Below are 19,964 nucleotides of genomic sequence, written 5' to 3' on the forward strand. Positions count from 1 at the left end.
ATTTATAAACCATAATAACACAATTTAGTGAATATATTTTTTTCCATTTGATTATTCACCAACTTTTTTTGGAAGTGCTCAGTAATGTTATTTGGTTTCATGAAAGTGTTGTCACTTTCCAAAGGTTTCTGTAAAAATGGTCTCCACTTACTATATAGACCTTTTCATCAATTCACACACACCGTTGCCACGGCTACACAGTAAAAAATGATCAGGGCATTCAAGATGTATGTTTTTTTTTTCTTTACTGCTTCAGTTACAATATGACAAACAAGCAAACAAACAAAATAGTAGAGATTTTCCAGAAAAACTCTTTATTTCAGCTCCTACCAGTTACAGGTGTCATCTTTGATTTACGAGGGGTTATTTTTGTCCCACGTTCCTTCGATTTTTTTAAATGGAGCGGACATTGAACTAATGTTTTTTTGTCGTGTTTTTTTAGCAGAATTGCTTTGACATCAACCACAAAGAAAAAGTGCCAGTAAAACTATTGCAAACATATTTGTTTGTCTTTGCTCGATTACCTCCAGCTGCAGTGTATAGTGGATATAATAAACTACAGGAAGCAATACAAAGCAAGTAAGGATTTGGGACAAACCTGCAGAGAGAGAGAGAGAGAGAGAGAGAGAGAGAGAGAGAGAGAGAGAGAGAGAGAGAGAGAGAGAGAGAGAGAGAGAGAGAGAGAGAGAGAGAGAAAACAGGATTATTGGAGATTCAGAAAATACTACCAAGCTCAAACACAAACACAAGATATGTTTGCAACCGTTACTGATACAGTGATATTTCAAATATATGAATTGTCCTTATATCGTAATAAAATCTATGTTTGTGTATTGATACACAGATATGCACACACTCTTGCTGTGACAATGACATGATCCGGATGAAGACGGTTTGCACGTGTGTGTTTGTGTGAGTATTTATGAGAGAGAAGCTTGAAAGACAGTGAAAGGAAACCAGTAGAGAAGCTGGAAATAGGCCAGCAGATGAAAAGTGAGAGATGGAAGCTGATGCAGGAGGAGGGATGACGGAGAGGGGGATAACAGAAGGAGGAGCGACAACAGTGGGCTACGCGCCTCAGATTATCAACCGGTGTCAGATGCTCTACAGGCAGATAAAGAGGACGAGCTGAAAGAGCGTGATAAGTGCAGAGACTGAGGATCTGTGCCAGCTGAGCTGCAAAGATGACTGACGTGAAGAGTGTTTCATCCATGGAGGTACAAGAAGGGAAGTTACTGAAGAAGGTCAGTTGATGCTGAGGGCCTCGGGCATCCCGCCACCGACCCTCTGTAAACGCTGTGTAATCATTTGTTGTCCCCACAGCAGGCCTTGACAGGCATGAACACCACTTACTCACTGAACGCTACTGAAATGCAAAAAATATAGTGTTTTTCGCAGAGAATGAAGTACTTTTGGAGTAAAACTGTAAATTTCACCTGCAGGGATCTATGTTCTACAAGGCATTCAAAGTTCAGCCTAAGTGGTAAAAATGGATTCCATGTTTAAAGCACTTTTTCAACCTTAATTTTGGTCGGAAAGTTTTCCATATGCTTTTGCCCTAAATAGGACCTGAAATGGTGAAAGGGAGTGTTTTACCTGGGCTGTCTGTTTTTAGGCTTTCCATCTCAGTGTGTCTTAAAGCAGAGAGAGAGCTTTAAAATCAACAATTGCAATATTTATCTTTTTTCAATTGCCTCATTCATTACTTGCTTCAAGTATCACCATTTAAATGCTTGTTATACACTTTTTATTATTCATCTTTTGTTTTAGCTCTCGGCAGCAAGACGCACATTGTTTGTTTGTTTTTTAACCTGTTGGATGTAAATGTTGAAATGTTGTAGACTTCTGAATTTTTGAAGCATTGCCAATCACAGCATTGGTTTTGTTTCGCAAAAGGTGATAATTTATCACGCAAGTTGAAGATGAACCCCATCGTTCTAAGATTACCTTTCTTCCATGCAAAATTTTACAAAGCAACCTCTTGAAATTGACAAGCAAAAAAACAAATTATTGTGTTTAGAGGTGAGTAGAGTATCCAAGTACATTAAAAGTGTCACGCGAATCCATTTGTTTATTTGTTTCTCTAAAAGGGCTCCATCAAGAAGAAGATTGAATCTTTTAGGCGCTGGAGTTCAGCCAGTATGAAGAGACCTCCGAAGCCTAAGGCCAAGACCTTGAGTCTGTCCTCCCCTGTTGGAGACCCCGAGGATATTTGGCTGCAGGAGGGGGACAGGAGGAAGCTGCGCCCAATCGTCGACTCCGTCTTTGGACAGGTAGGACATTGACCTGGCCAGGACATGTATCACTTTTTGCAATTAGGGACATGTTTTCATCTGTTTATTAAAATGGGATTTATTACTTAGCGCGTGGTTGACAGTTATACAGAATATGGCAGAAGGAAATTGTATAACATCAAACTTGATGCAGATATAGCGCTTTTGTCAGTGTTTAAATGATTGGGAAAGACCTGTCTGCACATTTGTTTCAGGTTTCAGGTTCAGTTTTGGGTTGGAAACAATGACTACAGTGAGGATTCTCCTCTGATATAATCATAATAATGGAGGTCAAAGCATGAAAATATGAGAAAAAAAATAAATAAACCAAAAGGGTGCATTCCATCATAGTGATACTATGTATTAATATATAAATAATGACGTCTAATTTGAAGTTTGATGCGGTTCTTTCTCCCTCTGCTGTACTTGGTCTTGCCGTCGATCTATTTAAGATGAGGGCACCAAGCCTTGAGATATCTTTACCTTTTTGTATTTGTATGTCTGTCCAAACCATGTGAACCAAATCATAAATGTGTCATGTGGCGGTGAAACAGAGTTAAGGAACCCACAATATGAAGCCTACAAAAACTGCTATATTGTTACATTTCAAAGACATGGGTATTTTGTCTTGAAGAGCTTTTCTGATATTTCCAATTTATCCAATGGTAATTTATAAGTTACATGAAATGTACCATTATGTAAACACTAAGAGCAACATATAATTGAGAGTATTTGAGTTATGTATATGAGACGTGGCGATGGATGAGCTTTTCTCTTGTGAGAATTACATGGAAAACTGCCCGTGGCATTTGCTCTGCTACACCAGTCTGGTTGAGAAACTCGTAAACACAACATGGTTTGTGACGTGGATGCGGCATTCAGCTGTGCTTGTGCATATTTTCAGTTTTCAGGCGTGCAAGTTACAGTATTTAAGCTTTAATTAAGCTTAATGTAGAATAATGTAGAATATACTAAGTATTCTCAACAACAGATTTATGTAAAAAATATATACAGTATAGCAGTGTGGCTGAGTATTTTTGAATGGTAAGTAATTCCCCCTTTTTTGCTGCATGACTTTGTTTCAAAGTAATCTTATGAAGAGGATCCTTATCTGAAAAGTAAAAAGAACATTTCCTGACATTTAAATTAGGAAATATCAATTTAGTCCTTGGGTTAATTCATTATCTGTGAAATGTTCATTAATGCAAAAGGAAGCAGAAAGAAGAAGTAAGTCCTAGTTTGCCAATGATTTCATTTTCTTTCCTCGCTTTATCTCCTTTATCTTCAGTGTTCTGTCATGTCATCTATACGCTAAACAACAGATGGAGTGAATGATGAGAAAATGGGCAAAGGGAGGGCCAGGATGAGTTGGATGTGATAAAGAAAGAGAAAGAGAAAGAGATTGATTGGAATGTAAACAGAGATTAGAGTTAAAGAAAATGAGAGGACAAGATGAACAGATGATCATCAGTTATAGAACTCTCTCTCTCAAAAGATGACTTTTAGATTTGACCGGAGATTGACAAGAAGAGGAATTTTGAGCTTGTTCCAACCAGGCGTCTCAAAAAATATCAATATTCCCCTTTTTTTCAATGTTTCTAGTGTGTACATATCACAGGGATTTTAAAAATCATTGCAGGGATAGGATTCAAGTTTGAACTGAGACAACACTACCACATTTAAATATTGTTGTTGCTTTCAAGTAGAAGAAGAAAGTAGCAAAATATGGTAAAACTCAGATTAGACAGATGTTTTATATAGGCACGTTCCATCAGTTAATGTGTAGATATTTGATGAACACCTGCTCGTGGCCCTGAAATCAACAAGAAATGGAATTTGATGCCTAAAATTAAGCATGAATTGAGTAATGTGCCATTTATTGCGACAGATTTGCTTCATATCACTTGCAACCGTGACCAGCTTGTCAAACAATGGTGATTTTGCACAGTTGATATTGTAATTGATATCCTTATTAAGGAACCCATTGGTTGTGTAAATACTTTGAAGGGGTCAGACTTTCAAGAATACTTGGGTCAAAATAAATCTAAGAGAGAATCATTGTAGCATACGCTATATGTAACAGAAGCAATGTTCTTGATCGAGATAATCGAGTTCTTAATCGAGTTCTTAATAGAGATAAAAAGTTGTGTCATTGAACATGCCGGTTATAGTTTACGGTGGCAGAACTGTAATATACGTCCATCCATCCCTCTTCTGCCACAGAAGTCACAGGGCCAAACATACTGACAAACAACCATTCACACACTCGGTCATTTGGGGCAATTTTCCCAATTTTTTCCAATTAACCTGACGCATGTTTTTGGACTGTGGGAGGAGAACCCTCAGGAAAGGTCCCATTGTTGGAATGGCGAGGCCGAAGCACTAACCCCTGCGCCACCGTGCTGCCAAGACTGTGATATTTATTCATTAATTTTCATTTATTTATTCCTTAATAAACTATACCACATATCTTCCACTGAGAGGTACCTATCACTAGCCTAGCACCTGTCACCTGTTGATAGCAAGACCACATATAGAGGCATTCAACCATTCATTCTGTCATTCACACATCTGGGTAATTTAGGCTCTGCAATGAATTTACTACACGTTTTTTTGGGCTGTGGGAGGAAGTGAGAGAACCCGGAGGAAACTCATGCCATTATGTTGCCAATATAGTTTTATTTATTCATTTGAGTAATTTTACTTTGAAAAGTGATGAGAATGGATACATGAATGGATCAGGAATTGTATCTCCAGGAAAAGCTTTGGGAGTCATAACTCCTGTAATGGATGCAAACAGTGTTGGGGCGTATTGGCAACACCAAAATCTTCTCACTCTCATTGGATGGCAGTTTTCCAAAGCTTTTTTTTTATTTTTCAGGGCTGAGTTTCCTGCCTCACCCTTGTTGAAAATTTACTTAACTCACCAACAAGTGAATTGCTGTAAGGATTTTCCAATCAGATAATCCAATCATTGTACTCACTCAAATCACTGTAGTTCTAGTTCAATTATATTTCTTTTTATTGTCAGCTGAATATGGCTTAAACTTTATGACACTTGACATCTGTCCATAGAAGGAAAAAAGACTGGCTCATTTCTATCCCTAAAGTTTCATGTCACTGGTGTTGGTCCACAGACTAAGTGCAAAAAAACAGGAAAATTAAATATACCAATCATTTCTAGCACTATTTTATCTCTTTCTGTGCAGTACCTTCATAAATTTCCAATGCTGTTCCATCCCCTCCCCCCCTGCATTAATTCCTGTCTTCAAGGTAAAACCATTCAGCATGCCAGTGATTTAAAAAAACGCTTCAAATATGATACAATTGAATGTATTCATTCTTTTTGCTGGTAATAATAGAAACAAAATATTTCCCGTGTTGCAGTCCCTATGTCCTCTATTGTAAGTCGCTTTGGATAAAAGCGTCTGCCAAATGCAATGTAATGTAATGTAATGTAATGCAGTAAAACATAAAGCATAAGTCATGTCAGAAGAGGTAAATATGTCAATAGCAAGTATAGCTTTTAAAATTGTGATCCGAAAAATGTCATCCTTTAAACCGTGGAAACAAAACCAGATATCCATCGGTGAACTTCTGACTTTGTGGGGAATGAAACAAACAGTTTGAATAAAACAAACATTAGAAACAAACAGTGAGTGCAGCTTTATGAAAGCAAGAGCAGCTTTATTAGACGGATGATCTAAAAGCGGGTTAGTTGCTGGGTCGGGACCACTGGGGCACTTTAAACAATAACAGTTGTGTCCTACAATCACAGAGATGCAGATAATGCAGTCTTTTGTAATTACATACATTATCCTGTTCTTTGCAGGCAATTTTTAATCCATGGGACGACCAGTACCTCAGGGAAAACTTGACTCTTTGCTCACATTTGAATTCATAAACGTCGGATCGGAGCAAATGGCATTATCCCCCTTTTCGAAATCGGGAAGTGGATGAGAATGAGAGCAGAAGTGGGATGTTTTGGCCATATGTGGCCGCTGTCTATGAAATTATCACATTAAACTGAAATGCCCCCCACAAACTATTGCAGCCAAGGGTTACTGTCTCGAGGTTTTTTTTTCTGTCTTATTGTTTATTTGGCTGGGACAGTGCATGTTAATGAACACACATGAGAAATGCATGTAAACACACCACACCGGATTGTAGCCATGGGCTAATTTGCATCCATTGTCCCACAAACACACTCTCATTCATCCTGACCTATTGTACATGTTTTTAGTGGTGGGGGAATATTATACACTGCTCAAAAAAATAAAGGGAACACTTAAAAAACACATCCTAGATCTAAATGAATGAAATATTCTTATGAAATACTTTGCTCTTTACACAGTTGAATGTGCTGACAACAAAATCACACAAAAATGATCAATGGAAATCAATTGTATCAACCCATGGAGGTCTGGATAAGAATCACACTCAAAATTAAAGTGTAAAAACAAACTCCAGGCTGATCCAACTTTGATGTAATGTCCTTAAAACAAGTCAAAATGAATCTGTGTTGCTTCCTGAGTGGACACTATGATTTCACAGAAGTGTGATTGCCTTGGAGTTACATTGTGGTGTTCAAGTGTTCCCTTTATTTTTTTGAGCAGTATATTTATATTATATTTTCAGATGTCAAATGCAAGTAAACTTTTATGAGCATTTCATTTTTAGTTGCTTAATGACCTGTTGCAGGATTCCTGTTGACTAATATTTTTTTTGGGTTCATCGCTGGGTTCATTGCAGAGAAGGAATTTCCCCACGAGGGATTAAAAAAAAGGATAAATTATATTATAAAGCAGTTGCCAGGTCCCCTTTACGGCCTTGGGTAACTGCTTGAAACAAAAATTATAAAAATTAACACAGGATTAAATACTTGTCTTATAAGATGCAAAAAAAAACATGGTAACATGAACATTTTCACACGATATTACCAAATGGGTTTCTCTCACCTGGTTTGGATGGGATTTATTGATTTCCCGCTTAAGAGGAATGGTAGTGTAGTAGTTGGCAGGCTCTTCTCATAATTTTGATTCTTTGTGGGGATGCATGTTCTCTCCATGTCTATGTCGGGGTCCCTTCCAGGTTCTCTATCTCCCCTTTATAGAGCAAAAGCATGCAATTTTTTTTAGACGTCTTGGATTATCAGTGACAGAGTGAATAGTTCTTTTTTTTTCCTGTGAATCCACCTGTAGCCACAAACTGTTTACCGCCACTTGACTGGACATGTCAGCAGCCACTCATGAGTATATAGATCATCAATGACTGACTGCAGAAACTGTCTGCTTCCTAGTAATACTGGGGAGTGAGCGGTAATCAGAGCAATGAAATAGCAGTGTATGTAATTCCAGTGAGTGGCCCAATATGATAAACGCATACCTGCGGTGTCACAGAGCAGGAAGTTAGATTTGGGGCAAGTTGGTACGGCAATTTATAACAACACAAAGTTTATGAGACAGGCCGGTTCTGCTTGGTGTTTTCTGGCTGTATCCAAAAGGCACAAGCATGTTTTTTGGGAATAAATCACAATCACACGCACATCATCTCCGCATGTAAAATGGGGAATATCAAAGTGGCAGACACTTGATGTGTCCATCCACTTGTTGCAGCTTGTGGGCTTGTTTTCCCAGGCCAACTCAAACCCCTATTAACTCAAGTGGTTTTACTCTAACTTAAACCCGCTCCCTCAAACTTATGTTGCAGCAGATATAATGTATAAAGTCATTTGTGTGAGAGATTATATCACTTTAAGGTCAACAGACGTTCCATGACGTGGACAGTATATGGATTAAATGGAATATACAGAAACGGAATCAGGGAGGAAGATGAGCACTTTGTATATCTCATGTCAAACAGGCTCAACACAGACATAAAAGCATTTTATATATTTTTTTTTTTTCCACTGGGATTATAATGCTCACTTTCAAATGCAGACTGTATGTGAGAACATCACTTTAGTGCCTTTAAGATCATAACGGCAGAAGCTGCTGTACTGCTAATGATTGTAATACACCAATGGCCCCAAATTGAATATTATATCATAATTAACAAATGCACTGACTGACCCCCTCTGTAAATGTGTGTTTGGATGACAGTCTACATGCAGTGGCACATGGAGGTTCTCATTCTCTGCCAAAATTGTTTGTCCTGACCCAGAGCAAAGCAGTTAGCACAGTGGCATACAAAATCCCAAATTTTGGAAGGTGTCCATCTTACGCCAGTGCCGGATTTCCCAACGGCCTTTCTTCTATCCTCGTCTTTCAGGCATCTGGTGTGATTGCTGTTGTCGAGGGACGGCAAGCGAATCGTCACCCAACAGTGCTGTTTTGGCTTTTAACATCAAAACACAATCAGTTCATGCCAGGGTAGTCGGTTAATACAGCGCGGCACCTTTATTTTTTAATGAAAACGATGCATTTCTCTCCCGAACACGCGCGCAATTCTGCAAACATCTATTCATGGCAGTTGTTTACCAGAACCACTTTTGACTTGCATTTGTGCGAGACTCCTTCAACCTAACACCACCTTAAGGTGAAGCTATTGTTCCCTTTAATCTGAAACATTCTGTGCATGTTTGTGAAACGTAGAACAGTAAGCAATGCAGTAAAAGAGCCCATTACGGTACCGAGGCTTCCATTTGTTAATCTGATGGCGTCCAGCCGGATCAGTAGGCTAAGGCACATACTATTATATAACCGAGACATTGTGGATTCAAATCCTTTGTTGCAAGTCATCTCATCAGTCCTTGTATCCTCTACTTAACGTATTCTCCATGGAAATTCAATTTTGTTAGAAAGGTCAGGCTGCCGGGGGTGAGGCTGAGCTGCTAATGATTGTCCGACGATAAAATCTGAGTCTTCTGCGCAGCAACTTATGTCTTGTCGCATCTGCAATTTGTCCTTTGTGTAATATCTGAAGTATCACTCCTTGGATATGTCAACCATAACTTGGCGCAATGAAAGCCCCATGTTAGGCTGGCCTCTAGTGGTAGAAGGTGAATATCACATCCTAATAACAAGATAGGCTTTGCTGTACCCTTCTGGTCAAACATTGTCCTTTGTGTGGTTGGTTGCTTATGGCAGGGGAATGGAATAGTACTCCTAAAAAAAAAGTGCTATTTTATTCTTCAATCTACGTGTCCTTCTCTCAAACTCAAAGATTCGTAACTGAAACAGAATCTAAAGGTCGCCCAGGAAATAATATAACACATATATATGTATATAAATGTATCAATTTGAAAATAACAGTGCAGTATGGGGTAAAGGAGAAGAAGAAAAATCAATTCACATAGAAGTGGAAATAAATCTATAATATATATATTATAGATGTATAATTGAAAAATAATGTCTTGCTCTAAAGAGTCTGATGAGGGAAAATGTAGAAAAACATGATAAAAATGTTAGCTGCTGTCTAATACTGAACACAGAGGATTAAGGCTGTAGGCGCTAAGCGTTGGCCTTACACACTAATCTTCGCGCTCATGCGCGCCCGCACGCACACACACACTCACATACACACAGACACGCGCATATACAGCAACCCTTGTACAGAATGTATGCACAGACAGATGCAGATCTAAAAGTACTCTCTTTCCAGCCTTAATCAAGTCAACGTACACCACATCATTTATACCTTTAAATTCCCATTTTTATATCGAACCGCAATGACAGGCAGATATATCAAGTGTTTCACTTTGCTCTATGCTCTATGCATAATGTTTACATCTCCCGGTCTAATGTTATCTCAGTCTTATTTAGTTAATAACAATAAACCAAAGCCATGTTTCCACAAACTGTTGTTGTGTCCAAGTGACACGTGTAGTTATATAGTAACGACATAACGTCCCCAGACTCTTTATCATTGCTTATTATCTCTTGAAAATCAATGTATTGTAAGTGAAATACACTTGCAGAAAAATCAAATCCTTTTCCTTTACATCCAAGCAATATAGTTTGCGTTAAATTCTCTCACATTTCATTTGAATTAATACCTTCATGGAAATAAATAGGTAAAATATTTCAATCAGGTGGCCGACCAAAACAATTTGACGAGTAGTTTTCATTTAATTTAATATGGAATTCAGCATGTTATATATGCATGCAAATGTACGGTAGGTTATTAGCAGCGCAATGTATATTAACTAATATAAAAAGTATAACTTCAGCCTAAGAAGGCTTTAATAGAGACAGTAAGAGGGGAGTTCCTTACAAAAAGGTACAACACTGTAGACCTTAGAAGATCTGGGATGGCACTTGTGAAGGAGCAGTATTTTTCCTGCAGTTCACCAGTTACATCTCTGATGTTATGTATTCTTTGAATCAGAGCTTTACTTAGCACACTAAATGTAACAAGGAAAGAGTTTTGGGCCCAAACAAATTGAAAGTGGTTGACCAAATACCATCAAATTCTGCATTTATATATTTTTTTTATCAAATCTTAAAGCGGATAGGAATTGAGGCCATGACCCCAATTTTCCCCCAGTTGCCTCCTTCTCTTGTACCTCAAAAGGGACAAAAAGTCACATTTTCAAGCATCTACTACCATGTCCAACATAAATCATTCCCCTAATCTCAAATGCTGAGGATTAAACAAACAGCCAACCCTTGCGCTATAATTCTCTCTCTCTCTCTCTCTCTCTCTCTCTCTCTCTCTCTCTCTCTCTCTCTCTCTCTCTCTCTCTCTCTCTCTCTCTCTCTCTCTCTCTCTCTCTCTCTCTCTCTCCAGCTGAGCTGTGCTGGAATAGTCATTCTGAGACCGTAAGCGTGGTGATGTTCCAGAGGTGAAGAGAGGAAGGTGGGTGGGAGGGATTAGAATAAGTTGGTCCAAATTCAAGGGATCACTCGTGGCGAGAGTAGTTGACAGATCAACTGGGGAGGATGTGCGCGTGTTTGTGTGAGAGGGAGAGAGGCAGAGAGGGAGAGAAAATGGTCGAGTCATGCAATCAGATCCAGAGTCTGGCAGCAGGTTTTTTCAGCCCAGATATGACCTGACTCCACCCCAAAACCACCCTGTCAATCTGCAGCTCTCCCTTGCTATGCCATAATATTACCATACACATCTTAATCTGCAATATTCCAGGCTCCAACAACCTTTAGGAGTTTAGGACTGTCTTGCTTCTGACTGGACTGTAAGGATCTTGGATTGGGCAGGAGTCCTCCTTCGCTGGTGGGTTTCAAGTTGTCTAATTAGGTTCGCAAAAGCAGTGATCCATGGGAGCCATTGCGTGTAGTGTGTTGCTGGATTTTGGACTTTCATGTGACCATTGAGCAGTTCTGGGGGGAGAGAGAGAGTGAAAAGGAGGGACTCAGAGGAAAAGTGCGTGGCCAGGAAAGGGGGACGCCCGTAGGGAAGAGAGGAGGTGGTAACGAGAGGTTCAGGGTGATGGGAAACATCAACAAGGCATCTAAAAAGAACAGTAAAAGGAACAAGGTAAGGAAGAATTCCACTTGTTCAGAGAAGTTAACAAGAGAGAGGAGGGAGTTCAGAGAAATGAAATGTATTTAATGTTGTCAAACTGATCAGAACATTCTCATCAGCATGTAGTATTTAGATGTCCTGATGTGTGTGTGGAAGTTCTGGGGATTAACAACATGGCAGTTTCAATCCAAAATAAAACTAACCGACATTAGATGTCGTTAAAAGAAACCGAAACGACACTTCACTGATGATGAATATGCTAATTTTGCTGTTTTAAATGTGTAGTTTTATCTAACGGGTTTTATTGCAGTCAGTAATAATTTGTCCACCTGATCTGGCTGGTTCCCCTTCTCCAAGGGGGTGTCACCTGTAGATCGAAGCGGCGCCCCATTGGCTACGGCCACGCTCAGGGGTCTGGGAGGTGCAGGTCAGGGGGACACAGATGAAGAGGAGGAAGGAGGAGGGAGCGAGCCGGAGTTCGATGAGCCGCTGTGCGCTTTGGTTAAGAACTGCAACATGCTGCACAACATAGTGGGGCCTGCTTGTATCTTCCTCAAACAAGGCTTTGCACAGAGCCAACTTGTATGTATGACAATAACACACACACATCTGACCACGCACACACACAAGCGCACGCACGTATATGACCTCACACAACTCTGGCCAGTACATTTCATTCCGTTCATCTGTTTTTCCATAGGAGTCCTGAGTTGCACAAGACAAATTACCGCGACTGACAAATTGCTTTACAATGACGCACAATCTTTCCTGAATGTAAATTGGATCATAAATTATCTTGCTGTCACAGTTGGAGATATGAAGTTTGCCTCTGGTTACAAATAGATTCCTTATGTAGAGAAGTGAATCATGCGAGCTATCAATGATAGACAAGCAGTACTAACTGAAAAGTCATAATGAGGGATGTATCGCTCATCTATAGGCTTCAACCACACTGGCGACCTTGAGCTGAGATGAGGAGAGTTATACTACTCATGTATAAATGTATTTTGCAATGTCTGACATGGTATTTGTCTGTGTTTCTTCGATCACTACTTAGAAATATGGACAAAAAGCCACAAAGTCCAATTTCTAGAAAGTAATTCAATAGCAATTAATGATTTGCATATTAGAAAATAAAAACAACTTTTTCCTCTCATGTTCACTTTTACCGTGAAATCATATTTTAAAGTGCTTCAAATATCTTAAAAATAGTATTAATACATAATTGTGCTGCAAGGTATGATGCAGGATAGGGCAAAAGACTACACCAAATCTTCCAAATTTGCATGAAGTATTGAAACATTTTTCTAGATTTTTGCTCTAACACACCAATTTTAGCTAAGACTCAACATACATTCAGATTCAGTCAGTAGTTTCAATTACTGTAAGTTTGAACAGCATCACAGGCTTCGTATTCACCAGTGGTTATTACCAGAGTAAAATATTCAACAGGAATGAAACTACATGTAGTGAACCAGATGTAAATGGCAGACAAAGATATTCAAAGCAATTGAACATTATGGCGTTTTGATGAGGAAAAATGTAAATAGCCAGGAGGTTCGCCTCTGAAACTTTAAGTCAGGTCAAGAACTTATATTGGTTTCTATCAAATTTATTACCAGCGGGCAGCCAGGTGGTAAAAGGAAAGGCAAATCTTTCAAACACAATCAGCGTATAATTAGTGTATAATATAAATGATCATTTAAGAATGCATTTACGACATGCAAACAAGGTAAATGTCTCAGTAAGTCAACTGCATTTTAGAAGTGGCTAATGGCTTTCCTTCGTAATCGATAAAATAATCACTGTCAGAAGTCTCATTACCAAATCAAATACTGTGGGCTCAGATCCTGATCTCACATAAAGATCGAGAATAAAGAGACCCTCAAATTCCTCGACAGAGTGCACAGATAAGTCTATGAATTAGAGAGGCCGCACCTGATAGTCTTTTCTGGTTTATTAATCCTATATAATCCTCTTTTTTTTTTTAAATGGAAAGCTAAATGTAAGACACTGAGTTGATGTTTCTTCAGTAGGAGTGCAGACATATGAAGTTTACTTGTCATTGCATCATTTGTCTCATTCACATTAATTGACAGTTACCCCGTTGATGTGTAAATACCGTTCTAACCATTGTGATATTAAAAGTCCTCGCAAAATGGAAAACCAAAAGAAAAGATAAGGCTTTCCCACACCGCCATGTGGTGTGTTCGTGCGTCTTTGCTGTATTTATAGGTGTGTTAATGTTCATTAAATCAATTTCTGCTGTACCACAGGGGCAAATGCAGACAAAGCACATGAGCAGATAGAGAAATAGAAAAAAAAAATGATAAGCCTTCGTGATTTGTAATACAATTTAGGTCTGTAATCTCCCTGTGTTCTCTCCCTCGCACACTCTAATCCAGCCCTGTATTATTCCTGCTCATGATGTCACCGCCTTGCAGAACAAATCAGGAAGAGACTAACCATGGTCCTGACGTCGGGTCTCGTCCCGAAGCTGAAGACAACTGAGCAAAAACTCTTTGAATCGTTGCTGCCGTAGTGAAAATCTGTCGATAAGAACCATAAATGTTGTTCATGAAGTTAATTTGATTGGATTAAATTTGGTTGCTCTCAGTTTACCTGTTTGTGAGGTATTACTGTTAAATTGTATTCCCTTTGATCAGCTTGGATGCACTTTTTTCTGTTTTACCCTTTCTATGCAAAGTGGTTTTGTCTTCATATGGAAGTGCATGCATTTGGACTGTGAGCTACTTTTTGACTTAATGGACACACCAGAATTACAGACCTCCTCTTATAGGACAAGCAGGATGATATTGGACATTGTAATTGAAATTATCGTTAGTGTGTGTGTAACCTGATGGGCAGTCCAATTCTCTAAATCCTTGTTCCTCTGTCACCAGGACAGAGATCTGCGTCCAGAAGAAATGGAAGGTACAGATCCAGATTTCATCTTTTGCTTCATCCAGCTTTATATCCCTTTCACCCCCAATCCCAAAATCAGTCTGTAAAAATGTGACCTCTGTTCTTTAAAATACAGAACCTATGAATATGAATGATGCTTTCATGCCATCTCTGTTGAGAACCATGGTAATGAGCATAATGCATCCGTATCATATCATATATATCATATATATATCATATATCCACCTGTCGCTTTTTTGTGTTTCACAATATCTCAGGGAACACCTAAAAGAATGTCTCCTTTCCAAACACGATTTACAAAATTGAGACATCTGTTTTCCCAGTAAATTGCAAAATCTTGTATTTAGTTTTGTCTTTGCTTCATGACATGTACAAATCAATGGCTAAAACTCAACTCTTCTGTTATTTAGTGCAATATTTTGACTTTATTTTAATACTGCTATACATTATAATCTATAACAAATGTGCTGCTTTGAAACAGACTGCAATCAAACAAGATTTTTGCCCTACCTGAATGTGGAATGATGATATAAGATCTTATCGTATCTTATATTACTGAACATAAATATAAAACATCTAAAAATAGAATATATTGTTATATACATTTTTATGTAATTAAAATACTCTAATGTGATGTTTTTCTTTTTTTATTAGAATTTCTAGTGGCGGTTAGGCAGTTAATTAGAATGCAGTTGCATTTTAATCATACAACACCAAATAATGTATATTGCTTGGCCTGAACATGGTACAGCATGTACTTAAGATTGATCATATAATGATGAAACAAAAATACAAAATGAAATCATCTAATTTAATGAGATGCAAACAGAATGCAAACTATTATTCTTTGGTCTTTAACCGTGAATTATAGATTACATGACTTAATTCAGTATTTTATTAAAGTATTAAACAAATTATTGTGATACACAATTTTAAATCCATCACTTCTTCATGTTAGTCAACGGTTTTGTCATTATGCAGATATAAACTCTCGCTCTCACCTCTTTGTGAATTTCCTTGTAGAGCTTCGGGAAGCATTTAGGGAGTTTGACAAAGATAAAGATGGCTTCATCAGCTGCAAGGACCTGGGCGAGTGCATGAGGACGATGGGATACATGCCGACGGAGATGGAACTGATTGAACTCAGCCAGCAGATTTGTGAGTCTGCATTCAAAACCAAGACATGTTAAACAAAGACATGGATACATTACGTTCACAACTGTGCAATACTTCATAACAGCTACATGTACAATATGTTTTCATGCTCTTATGCATTCCTTATCTTTCACTTGGTACACAAGACCTTAAGACACTTTATAGTTTTTCACTTGTTACTTAAGACACTTTATAGCTTATTTGTATTTCTTATTCTCCCCCTTTTTTGGTTTTTAATGTTTTTTTATTATGTTTATACATTTTTTTTATTATTATTATTGTTATATTTTTCTTGTAACTCTGGTACAATAATTTCCTTCGGGATAAATAAAGTTGTTCTTATTCTTATTCTTATTCTTATTCTTATTCTTATTCTTATTCTTATTCTAACTAACTCTAATGCCAGCTAAGTAGTGCCAGCTATTTCACTTATTGGTCAGAGAACACTCATATCTCATTCCGGACTTTATTTAAACTCAATACAACTAAAAATTGAAGCCACAAACCAGCTTCCAATGTATGAAACATCTGAAATAATGTACCACACTGTTTAGCAAAATTACACAGACAGTCATGTTTTTTATCCATACTGCTTATCGTGCACTGAAGGGTCTCATGGGTTGGGCTGGAGTCCGAGGGTTTACCCTGAGCTTGTCACCAGTCCATCACAGGATCACATAAAGAGATACCATTCTCTCTGTCATTCATACATTTAAACAATTTGGGGTCTCTGATTGACCTACTGTGTGTTTTTGGACTGCAAAAGGAAACTGGAGAACCCCAAGGAAACCCAGGCAGACACTGGAAGAACAGGAAAACTTCACACAGAAAGTCCCTTTGTAGAACCAGGGAGTCAGAAGCTCCACCGCGCCGCCAGTCAGGTGTTATATGGTATCATTTTCTCGCCATTCCAGGTGGGGGCAGAGTTGATTTTGAGGACTTTGTGGAGTTGATGGGTCCCAAGATGTTAGCCGAGACCGCAGACATGATTGGCGTCAAAGAGCTGAGGGACGCCTTCAAAGAGGTCAGCACCGTTGTCACTGCTATTACTAACCCTGTATTGATATAAAGATACATCTCAATATATTCTATTTGAACTCAATATTCTCTCCCTTTTTTTAAACTGCGTCCACGATTTTTCAGTTCGATTCTGACGGCGATGGTCAGATCAGCCTGGGGGAGCTGAGAGAAGCCATGAAGAAGCTAATGGGAGAACAGCTCAACCACCGGGAGATCGATGAGATCCTGCGTGATGTGGACCTCAATGGGGATGGACAGGTGGATTTTGAAGGTGAATGAGAAGACGATTAAATGTTAAGCAATAGTACATTTGTTCTCCAAATCTTTCTGCCCCCCGCACCCATTCTAGCCCATATCCCAACTTTTTTATGAATTAAGGGTATGATTACAATCAGTTATCTTCCATTAGGATGGTTCAATATGAGTTTAACTGGTCAATAACATCAATAGATTAAATAACCCAGTCTGCGTATTTACTTTTAAAAATTAACTGAAAGTCGTCCTGAGATGAACGCTGCAATAGCTGGACTTATGAAAAACAATCGGTGATTGTACAGCAGTCTGTGCGCTGTGTTCTGCCTTTCATTATTCTGACTATGATCTACTATGCCGACAATTATTTTCATTAACGCCAACGGTAAATTGGTAGCGAAGAGTTACAACGGCAGTTGTGGCAATTCCAGAACAAGGAATACCATTTGTTTCTGAATCACTTCACTGATCCCATTGCAAATTTAGTAAAGTATGTTCCCTGACCGGGAAGCAAACCCATCCCGCTGAATCCTAACCACTAGACCGCCAGGGAAGTCCTTACTCGTGGGTACATAAAGTTATATGAGGAATACGGTTTAATTTTTCTTCAATTTAATAAAAGAGAAATCTTTTTCTTCTTCTTCTGCAGAGTTTGTACGAATGATGTCCCGCTGACCAAACCTCTCCACGGTGCACTGGAAGTCGACACGGAAGCACCGGCGTATTAACGTTCCCATAATTCTTCTGAGACTTTCTTGTTGTTTGTCTTGTATTTTATTTCCAGTGACTTCCATCAAGTTCTCAACCTCGAGAGAATCCTTTTTGATGTGTTACTTTGGTATGAATGTTGTATGTAATTCTGTCATGTGTGATGAGAGAATTATGAAACGAACGACAGCTCAGCGATGAGGTTTACACCAAAGCTGATTAAAACCAGGTCATTTGAAATGAGAATCACCAGCAGCATGAAATGACTTGATATGTTAAAGAATATGCAGTATTTTTATGTCCGAAATGGTCTATTTGATAAAAAAAAAAAAAAAAAATCTTCCCAATGAAATTCGGACTGATAATTGATAATCAAGCACATTACATACAATGTGTTAACACACAAAACCTCTGGAGATTTTATGATGTATTTTCATTGAGTCATTGCTTGTCCAGTCGCTCGGAGAGTACTTGAGAAATAGTATTTAAAATCTTCAAACTGAAAAGGTTATACATTAATATAAAATAAAAAGTATATGCTTTGTCGTCAGGCAAAACAGGAAATGAGCGCGGTAGAGATTACTTTTAGCATTCAGTTTTACAAATGCCATTGTTTTTCAACCAACAGATTACGTTACCAATATATTATTGTTTATATGTCAAATTTAATTTTGCTACACATTAGAGTTTTCTTACATCATTTTCTTTTAGTCTTATTTAGTGCTATTAACCTATACCTCCCTGTTCAAACGGAAATGTCCTGACAGATTGACAATTGTATTTTCTTTTTTCCTGAAAAAAGACTGTAAAAAATCTTGATGAATGTTTTAAAAATGTCTTATTTTTACAATGTTAAATAGGTCAGATGTTTAAAATATGCACTGTAAATAAATACCAGATACATCAGTTGCAGCTTTAGTTTGATTTTTGTTCTTTCATTCGCATATATATATATGTATATATATATATATACACACACACACACACACACACATATTTATACATATGCATATATATGCATATATATATACATATATATATATACACACACATATATATGTATATACATACATATATATGCATATGTATGTATATACATATATACATATATACATACATATATATATATATGTGTGTGTGTGTGTGTCCATCTTAAGAAAACTCAAAAATCCTATCTCAAAATATTAGAATATCATGAAAAGGTATTTTTTGTTTTTTAATTGCATTATAGAAGATAAAGAAATCTATCACAATATTCTAATTTTTTGACAGTTCTGTGTATATATATATATATATATATATATATATATATATATACATATATATATATATATGTATGTACAGACAGTCCTGTATATATATATATATATATATATATATATATATATATATATATATATATATATGTGTGTGTGTGTATATATATATATATATATATATATATATATATATATATATACTTGGTATATATATATACTTGGTAAAAGGTTTTTCCTTGCTCGTGCCGTCAAGTGTGGAGTTTAGCATGACAAACAACAGCCCCAACATTTCTGCCGCTTAATTAACATACTTCTCTGTGATGAGCAACTGCCTGCTATCGCCAAGGTAACTGCAACAAGGTTTATGTTGAAGGTCAAATCTCTTAGTAAAAAGAGGTGCGAGATAGAAAGATGCCCTTGCCCTTCACTCAAGAAGCAAAAGGAAGCCAGGGAGAATCAAGATATGAAAATGTTTTTCCTGTTCCAACAACAGCCAGGACTCTGAAAGAGCCGTTATTCCAAATTAAATGTCACAGGCATGATTTTGGTATAGATAAAGATAAATAATGTTAACATGGGCACTACTTACACACTTACTGGTTCTATTCCGGCAGGGAGGACTTTCTGTGTGGAGTTTTGGTGTTCTCCCTGTATCTGCGTGGGATTCCCCCACAAATCAAAAACATGCACTTGGTTCATTGAAGTCCTAAAAATTGTGCACACTAGTGAATAAGAGTGAATGGCTGTCTCTATATTTGGCCCCATGATCGACTGACAGCAGGTGCAGGGTGTCCATTGTGTTGAGGTGCTTCTTTTCACTTAGGCGAATGGGTAAGGAAAAAAAAATTAGAAAAAAAATAGAAACAAGAGAACACAAAGTCTTGCATTTCTGAAATATCTCACAGTTTTTGGGGTTCAAATTAAGAATCAGATCCAGTCCTAATTTTCA

The 19,964-nt window shown here is 37.8% G+C and overlaps 1 protein-coding gene across 3 annotated transcripts; it reads left to right on the top strand.

Moving 5' to 3' along the window:
* Positions 1-942: 942 nt before the first annotated feature.
* Positions 943-18,649, top strand: cabp2a (calcium binding protein 2a). 3 transcript variants are annotated; one of them, XM_086142596.1, is made up of 8 exons: positions 943-1,244; positions 2,091-2,273; positions 12,054-12,278; positions 14,600-14,630; positions 15,645-15,779; positions 16,691-16,800; positions 16,920-17,067; positions 17,698-18,649. In XM_086142596.1, exons 1-8 carry the CDS (start codon positions 1,185-1,187, stop codon positions 17,721-17,723), a joined length of 918 nt encoding a protein of 305 aa, XP_085998722.1. In that variant the 5' UTR covers positions 943-1,184; the 3' UTR covers positions 17,724-18,649. The 3 variants fall into 3 exon arrangements, with proteins under 3 accessions (XP_085998722.1, XP_085998724.1, XP_085998723.1); XM_086142598.1 differs by lacking the exon at positions 12,054-12,278 and having other exon boundaries at positions 944-1,244; XM_086142597.1 differs by lacking the exons at positions 943-1,244; positions 2,091-2,273 and adding an exon at positions 11,212-11,708.
* The last annotated feature ends 1,315 nt before the right edge of the window (positions 18,650-19,964 follow it).

This window comes from Fistularia commersonii, chromosome 35, assembly GCF_037954325.1.
Source record: "Fistularia commersonii isolate RoL2024-O1a breed Wild chromosome 35, RoL_Fcom_v1.0, whole genome shotgun sequence".
Lineage (NCBI taxonomy): Eukaryota > Metazoa > Chordata > Actinopteri > Syngnathiformes > Fistulariidae > Fistularia > Fistularia commersonii.

What these genes read in the sequence shown, in the direction of transcription:
- cabp2a (XM_086142596.1), top strand. Translation starts at nt 1,185, where the DNA reads ATGACTGACGTGAAGAGTGTTTCATCCATGGAGGTACAAGAAGGGAAG. An exon ending in TCGACTCCGTCTTTGGACAG is followed by an intron (nt 2,274 to 12,053) that starts GTAGGACATTGA and finishes CCCTTCTCCAAG; the next exon opens with GGGGTGTCACCTGTAGATCG. An exon ending in GCTTTGCACAGAGCCAACTT is followed by an intron (nt 12,279 to 14,599) that starts GTATGTATGACA and finishes CTCTGTCACCAG; the next exon opens with GACAGAGATCTGCGTCCAGA.